Raw genomic sequence first — 9,091 nt, 5'->3', positions numbered from 1 at the left:
TTTTGATTGAAGTGAGTTAACTAAATCTATGAACTTTACGGTGTACCTGGTGCAATAAAAGGAATGAACATTAGAAAATAATATGTAAAAAACAATGAATTCATTTTTCTCCTTCTCTTTTATCAATATAAGTCATTTTTCGGTGTTTTTTTTCATGATTTTGTTGTCTTAGTGTGACTTTGTTTTGTTTTTTCGCCTTGTTGCAGTGTTGTTTTGGTTTTCCGGCTTGCTGTCGTGTTCATTTGGTTTAAAATTGATAATTCAGCATCGATCTAGTGCAAGTTCAATCAATTACTTTGGTGTCTTCATTGTTGCAATTTCGAATGTATGGGTATTCCAAACACTTTAATTTTTTCATACTTGTGGACTTTGTCATATTTTATAGTTTTATGTTATTAATCTAAATGTTGTTTGTAAAACCCTAAATTTTATAATAAACTATTTTATTAATTAAATAAGATTTTAATTAAATAATTTGATGAATAAAATTATTTTAGATATATGTTGATAAATCTTTTGACTAATTTTCGTTATATGGATGCTTTCTATGATGTGCTAGTTTGATACATATTATATTAAATGAGCAATATAAATAATAAAGATTTTATTTTATTATTTTATATATTTTCCTTAAAATAATAGTATTTTAGTGTAATATTTTAAAGAATAAAATTTTATGCAATTTTAATTGTATACGTGAGATGGTAATTAATGTGATATTATTTTGTATGTTTGGTTATTGTTAAGTGTGCACATATTTATATTTTAATTATTTCTAAGTATCTCTCATTTTAATTATTTACTTTATAAATAATTATCTTTGGATATTACTAAAGTTGTGTTTTGATATTATCTTTAATTATGTTTGGATATTACTAATGGTTGGTCTATCAGGTCAGAGCATAAATAAGTCAGATCATAGTCCCTGACGGTCATCAAAACAACCATCATCAATATTTACCTTTTGTGTAGCATAAAGGTTTTTTGTTCAATTTAATATAATAGTCAAACTTTTTGAATGATTGTCTGAGAAAATTAATGCAATTTTAGGTAGTGTTGAACAACATAATTTAATTGTTTGATTTCTTTGGATAAATTAATTTTATAATTTTATTTGGTACATATTTTTGTTTTTAGTAAATTTATCCTATGTATTAAATTATTACTATTGTTTTAATATTACTATTTTCATCATTATTATTATTATTATTATTATTATTATTATTATTATTATTATTATTATTATTATTATTATTATTATTATTATATTTAGTGCACATTTTTTATTATTTACTTTCCTATTTAGATGATGTTAAATTAGTTCTAATAAGTATTATTTCATTTAGGATAAATATTTAATATTTAATTATTTTTACCATTATTGCCTTAGTCATTAACAGATATAATTTATGCATATTTAAGATAATAATTAATATTCAAACTAAAATGAAAAATGAAGACTCTAATGAGATTTAATTTTTTTAATAAATAAAAATGAAATAGACACTTATGTGTTACCATAAAATGGTAACCTATCTTGCTTATAAAATAAGGGATGCTTGTAGTGGTTGATAATTTTAAAACTTTATAAAAACCTAGAGTGTATAGTGTATACACATAATTAAATTAAGATGATGGGGAAGAAGATTATTGCTTTTTTAACGCTTGTAATGGTTTTAGGCTTGCAAGTGACAACATTGGATGCACGTCAAATTGATGACATTAGTTGCTCTGAGGCTATTGTGTCATTGTTGCCATGTGTCCCTTTTTTGACAGGATTAGGCCCACCAACACCATCTACTTCCTGTTGTGAAGCAGCACAAAACTTAAATCAAAAGGCGGACACCACTCAGGTTCGACGTGATGTTTGTGAATGTCTCAAAGGAGCTTCAATAAAATTTGGCGTTAACTCTGACAAAACAAAACAACTCCCACAACTTTGTAACCTTAGTCTTTCTTTTTCGTTTGATCCTAGCATTGACTGCAACACGTAAGTTTGCCTTTCGCTTTTCTTGCTAAATCACACAAAATCGTATACATTTTTTTAAAAAACAATTGTTAATATTTAATAATTATTTTTCTATATTGAAATACTTAAAATGATGACATTATTTTTATTACACGCCCATCTTATTATTATTTTTATTTATCCACAGGATTCCATAATTCTACCATATGGGTCAAGCATATCATGAAGTAAGCTAGAAGTACAACAACAAAAACTTTATAGCAATAAGCAAAGTGAAAAATTGTACCAACTCTTTAAAATTGGATAGTTTTTAGCTGCATATTTATGAAAATTTGAATCATATTTATTTGTTATCTATTTTCTGTTTTTAAATTTCTGAAGTGTAATATTGTTTTTTTGGAATTCTATTATACAAAGAAATTACTAAATAAAATATAATTTTAATTTATAAAATACTGAAAAGTTTTACTCTACCAAACCAACAAACACATAAAACATGTTTTCTATATGAACATCATTTTCTTCTTCTTCTTCTACAAAAATTTATGCTAAAAACCCGATAAAAATATATATAAAATTTCATCATGATTATTTCAATTTCGTAGTTTTCCCTAACTAGTCAAATAAATTAATCAATGAACTTATTTGTTAGAAGCATACAATATGTAAAAAATAGTTTTGAAAAGAAATATTAATTGGTATTAAAATTTATAAAATCCAATTTTTATTATTGATATTATATTGTTTTGTTTCGTCTTAAATCAAGTTCTTGGTCTCGTGTCGCGTTTCGATTGTCTAACAAAAAATGACTGAATATGCAAAAAAAATCTTTAAATTGTAAGCATCGGTTAAATTAATGCCTGAATTTTACAATTCGACATATATATTTCTAAAATTGTAAATTAGTTATCAAAATAGTCCATATTAATACTTTTATCATAGTGATTATAGTATTTGACTCATCTACATTGATCGCATAGCAATGTCATGATAACGTGAACAAATTTTCCAATAAAATTTAAATCTTTCATGGACTAATTTGTCCATAATTAGTCAATAAACAATTACAATTATTTTGCAATTTTATCCCTGAGAATACAAAATTTCATTAACAAAATTGTCCCCAAATAAATAAACATGATGTGGAATCAACGTGGATAAACCACATATTCAATTACAGAGTCACATTAAAATGTTCAACTAAAAAAGTTTACACACAAACCACTTTTATTGATATTTTTAAAAGTTAGGGATATATTTGCCAATTCAAAAAATTCATGGACTAATTTGACCGTAGGATACAAATTAAAAGACCATTGTAATATCCATCATTACTTATCTAAAAATAATGTAGAATATTCCAAATTGATCATTCTAGGCTACTATAATACATAAAAATAGGGGTGAGATGCTAATCTCAGCGAGTTCCATAATAGGGGAAGAGTAGTTAGGAAATATATTTTTGAAAACATCAACAATAAAAAAAACTACACATTTCCTTTTATATATAGTCTTTCTGGTAAAATTACATTTGAAAACCTTGTATTTTGTGTGTCAATTTTTCCAAAAAATATGGACAATCTATGCCAATTATCTCAACGTGAGCCACCAAGATAATTGTGATTATTTTGTAAGGTAGGTTTTGAGCATATCGCAACAGACATCTCATTTGCTCTTCTCTTACAAATTTTTCTTTAATAAAAAAACCATCATATATCACCATATAATTGAAAAATAAAATTTGAACAAGAGAAAAGTATAATATCATTTTTAGATAAATCAATGCATGCAGCAAGAATGCAATATTTCTTAACATGTAAAAATATAAATTTTCCCTCGCTCATTTTGAAATCCCTAAAATTCTGAACCCCAAATGAAAATCAGATTTCTACCACTAAAATATCGAAAATTCCCAACACTAGGTACATCCAAAAATAGATTAAACCACATGCAAGAGAGGACACAAAGGGAACTCAATTCTTCTTGGTTATAGGGCTTTGATACATATTCCTTCAAAGATGTTTGGTTAGGGCTCAAGATGATCTTTGCTTGATACAAATTGTCACTTAAAATTAGAATAAGTGACCAAATCGAAAGAAAAAAAAAATGACTAAAACGTTAATTGAAATTAAGTTAAGAGACTCTGGGTACTATTTAACTTAAAAAATAAGATTAATAATATGGCTGTAAGTTTTAATTTTATAATATTTTTTTACATATTTTGATTAATATTGAGATAGATGAAAAATCTTTTATATATATATATATATATATATTCTTGTCATGCAAATGTAAGTCCAATAGGGAAAACCAGTAACCAAACATCTCTAACCGACAAAGAACACTCCCTTATGTGATGGCCATACATCCAAGTTTCGTATGCAGGAGAGTTCCGAGAAAGGCTCGTAGAGGGTCAAAATTTTGCTTATTCGGTGATTATATTTTTAGTTTTCGAAATACTCTTAATTTGTATGCACTATTTAAGATAAAGTAAAACTAATTATGTAAATAATTATATTAGTAGTTATGACAAAAGTAAAATAGTATTTGTTGATTATTATGACCTCGAAATAATCAGAATATATCAGTCTTTAATCAAATTAAAGCAATATTACATACACAGCGGAATTAAAAAGCGGCATACAAGATTAACAATTAAAAGTAAAAGTATAAGGGATCGAATGCACCAACATTTATCCTGGTTCAGTTGTCAACAAGACAACCTACATCCAGTCCTGACAATCCAACTAGATTTCAGCTTTTTCTCCAATAGAAAGAATTTAATTATTTACTTTATAAATAATTATCTTTGGATATTACTAATGTTGTGTTTTGATATTATCTTTAATTATGTTTGGATATTACTAAAGGTTGGTCTATCAGGTCAGAGCATAAATAAGTCAGATCATAGTCCCTGACGGTCATCAAAACAACCATCATCAATATTTACCTTTTGTGTATCATAAAGGTTTTTGTTCTATTTAATATATTAGTCAAACTTTTTGAATGATTGTCTGAGAAAATTAACGCAATTTTAGGTAGTTTTGAACAACATAATTTAATTGTTTGATTTCTTTGGATAAATTAATTTTTTTTGGTACATATTTTTGTTTTTAGTAAATTTATCCTATGTATTAAATTATTACTATTGTTTTAATATTACTATTTTCATAATTATTATTATTATTATTATTATTATTATTATTATTATTATTATTATTATTATTATATTTAGTGCACATTTTTTATTATTTACTTTCCTATTTAGATGATGTTAAATTAGTTCTAATAAGTATTATTTCATTTAAGATAAATATTTAATTTTTAATAATTTTTACCATTATTGCCATAGTCATTAACAGATATAATTTATGCATATTTAAGATAATAATTAATATTCAAACCAAAATGAAAAATGAAGACTCTAATGAGATTTAATTTTTTTTAATAAATAAAAATGAAATAGACACTTATGTGTTACCATAAAATGGTAACCTATCTTGCCTATAAATTAAGGGATGCTTGTAGTGGTTGATAATCTTAAAACTTTATAAAAACCTAGAGTGTATAGTGTAAACACATAATTAAATTAAGATGATGGGGAAGAAGATTATTGCTTTTTTAACGCTTGTAATGGTTTTAGGCTTGCAAGTGACAACATTGGATGCACGTCAAATTGATGACATTAGTTGCTCTGAGGCTATTGTGTCATTGTTGCCATGTGTCCCTTTTTTGACAGGATTAGGACCACCAACACCATCTACTTCCTGTTGTGACGCAGCACAAAACTTAAATCAAAAGGCAGACACCACTCAGGTTCGACGTGATGTTTGTGAATGTCTCAAAGGAGCTTCAATTAAATTTGGCGTTAACCCTGACAAAACAAAACAACTCCCACAACTTTGTAACCTTAGTGTTTCTTTTTCGTTTGATCCTAGCATTGACTGCAACACGTAAGTTTGCCCTTCGCTTTTCTTGCTAAATCACACAAAATCATATACATTTTTTTAAAAAACAATTGTTAATATTTATAATTATTTTTCTATATTGAAAGACTTAAAATGATGACATTTTTTTTTATTACACGCCCATCTTATTGTTATTTTTATTTATCCACAGGATTCCATAATTCTACCATATGGGTCAAGCATATCATGAAGTAAGCTAGAAGTACAACAACAAAAACTTTATAGCAATAAGCAAAGTGAAAAACTGTACCAACTCTTTAAAATTGGATAGTTTTAAGCTGCATATTTATGAAAATTTGAATCATATTTATTTGTTATCTATTTTTTGTTTTTAAATTTCTGAAGTGTAATATAATTTTAATTTATAAAATACTGAAAAGTTTTACTCTACCAAACCAACAAACACATAAAACATGTTTTCTATATATACATCATTTTCTTCTTCTTTTACAAAAATTTATGCTAACAACCCAATAAAAATATATATAAAATTTCATCATGATTATTTCAATTTCGTAGTTTTCCCTAACTAGTCAAATAAACTAATCAATGAACTTATTTGTTAGAAGCATACAATATGTAAAAAATAGTTTTGAAAAGAAATATTAATTGGTATTAAAATTTATAAAATCCAATTTTTATTATTGATATTATATTGTTTTGTTTCTTCTTAAATCAAGTTCTTGGTCTCGTGTCGCGTTTCGATTGTCTAACAAAAAATGACTGAATATGCAAAAAAATTCTTTAAATTGTAAGCAAAAAATGACTGAATTCACAAAATTCACGGACTAATTTGACCGAAGCATACAATTTAAAAGACCATTGTAATATCCATCATTAATTATCTAAAAATAATGTAGAAAATTCCAAATTGATCATTCTAGGCTACTATAATACATAAAAATAGGGGTGAGATGCTAATCTCAGCGAGTTCCATGATAGGGGAAGAGTAGTTAGGAAATATATTTTTGAAAACATCAACAATAAAAAAAACTACACATTTCCTTTTATATAGTCTTTCTGGTAAAATTACATTTGAAAACCTTGTATTTTGTGTGTCAATTTTTCCAAAAAATATGGACAATCTATGCCAATTATCTCAACGTGAGCCACCAAGATAATTGTGATTATTTTGTAAGGTAAGTTTTGAGCATAATCGCAACAGGCGTCTCATTTGCTCTTCTCTTACAAATTTTTCTTTAATAAAAATACCATCATATAACACCATATAATTGAAAAATAAAATTTGAACAAGAGAAAAGTATAATATCATTTTAAGATAAATCAATGCATGCAACAAGAATGCAATATTTCTTAACATGTAAAAATATAAATTTTCCCTCACTCATTTTGAAATCCCTAAAATTCTGAACCCCAAATATATTTTTGAAAACATCAACAATAAAAAAATCTACACATTTCCTTTTATATATAGTCTTTCTGGTAAAATTACATTTGAAAACCTTGTATTTTGTGTGTCAATTTTTCCAAAAAATATGGACAATCTATGCCAACTTCTCAACGTGAGCCACCAAGATAATTGTGATTATTTTGTAAGGTAGGTTTTGAGCATAATCACAACAGGCGTCTCATTTGCTCTTCTCTTACAAATTTTTCTTTAATAAAAAAACCATCATATATCACCATATAATTGAAAAATAAAATTGGAACAAGAGAAAAGTATAATATCATTTTAAGATAAATCAATGCATGCAACAAGAATGCAATATTTCTTAACATGTAAAAATATAAATTTTCCCTCACTCATTTTGAAATCCGTAAAATTTTGAACCCCAAATGAAAATCAGATTTCTACCACTAAAATATCAAAAATTCCCAACACTAGGTACATCCAAAAATAGATTAAACCACATGCAAGAGAGGACACAAAGGGAACTCACTTCTTCTTGGTTATAGGGCTTTGATACATATTCCTTCAAAGATGTTTCGTTAGGGTTCAAGATGATCTTTGCTTGATACAAATTGTCACTTAAAATTAGAATAAGTGACCAAATCGAAAGAAAAAAAATGACTAAAACGTTAATTGAAATTAAGTTAAAAGACTCTGGGTACTATTTAACTTAAAAAATAAGATTAATAATATGGCTGTAAGTTTTAATTTTATAATATTTTTTTACATATTTTGATTAATATTGAGATAGATGAAAAATCTTTTATATATATATATATATATATATTCTTGTCATGCAAATGTAAGTCCAATAGGGAAAACCAGTAACCAAACATCTCTAACCGACAAAGAACACTCCCTTATGTGATGGCCATACATCCAAGTTTCGTATGCAGGAGAGTTCCGAGAAAGGCTCGTAGAGGGTCAAAATTTTGCTTATTCGGTGATTATATTTTTAGTTTTCGAAATACTCTTAATTTGTATGCACTATTTAAGATAAAGTAAAACTAATTATGTAAATAATTATATTAGTAGTTATGACAAAAGTAAAATAGTATTTGTTGATTATTATGACCTCGAAATAATCAGAATATATCAGTCTTTAATCAAATTAAAGCAATATTACATACACAGCGGAATTAAAAAGCGGCATACAAGATTAACAATTAAAAGTAAAAGTATAAGGGATCGAATGCACCAACATTTATCCTGGTTCAGTTGTCAACAAGACAACCTACATCCAGTCCTGACAATCCAACTAGATTTCAGCTTTTTCTCCAATAGAAAGAATTATGAATTGTTACAGATTGTCCAGTTTCCTCGAAACCTATCTATCTCTCACAATCTCTTTCCTATTGCACACCCTTTGATCCTTGTAGTCACTCAGCAGACTCACACAAAATCAAAGTACGGCTCCTTCTTGATGAGGCCTCTCACCCAAGAAGATCGCCACCAGTTTCTAGCTGGATTTCTAGTAGTCGTTTTCTTTACAAAGTATTTATTTCAAACAAAATAAAAGAAGTACAAAAAGAAGTCTTCAATCTTGAACAATGTGTCTTCTCACGAATCTGGCTATTCAATGATGGATTTATGAGAACATTGTCTTTTCTCTCAAGAATACTTTTTCAGCTCTGTCAATGATTAAGGATAATCTTTTTGGCTTTGATCTGAAAAAGCAATATCAGAATGTTAACAATGTGTTCCTAAGAGTTCTTCAGTATTATGAAGAATATTCAAGATGTT

At 26.6% G+C, this 9,091-nt stretch overlaps 1 protein-coding gene across 1 annotated transcript; it reads left to right on the top strand.

Annotated features, from left to right (window-relative positions):
* Positions 1-1,634: 1,634 nt before the first annotated feature.
* Positions 1,635-1,994, top strand: LOC101491740 (non-specific lipid-transfer protein A-like). Its single transcript, XM_004513658.4, has one exon. It carries the CDS (start codon positions 1,635-1,637, stop codon positions 1,992-1,994), a length of 360 nt encoding a protein of 119 aa, XP_004513715.3.
* The last annotated feature ends 7,097 nt before the right edge of the window (positions 1,995-9,091 follow it).

This window comes from Cicer arietinum, chromosome 5 (assembly GCF_000331145.2).
Source record: "Cicer arietinum cultivar CDC Frontier isolate Library 1 chromosome 5, Cicar.CDCFrontier_v2.0, whole genome shotgun sequence".
NCBI classification, from domain to species: domain Eukaryota; kingdom Viridiplantae; phylum Streptophyta; class Magnoliopsida; order Fabales; family Fabaceae; genus Cicer; species Cicer arietinum.
This window is presented reverse-complemented; position numbering and strand designations above follow the sequence as displayed.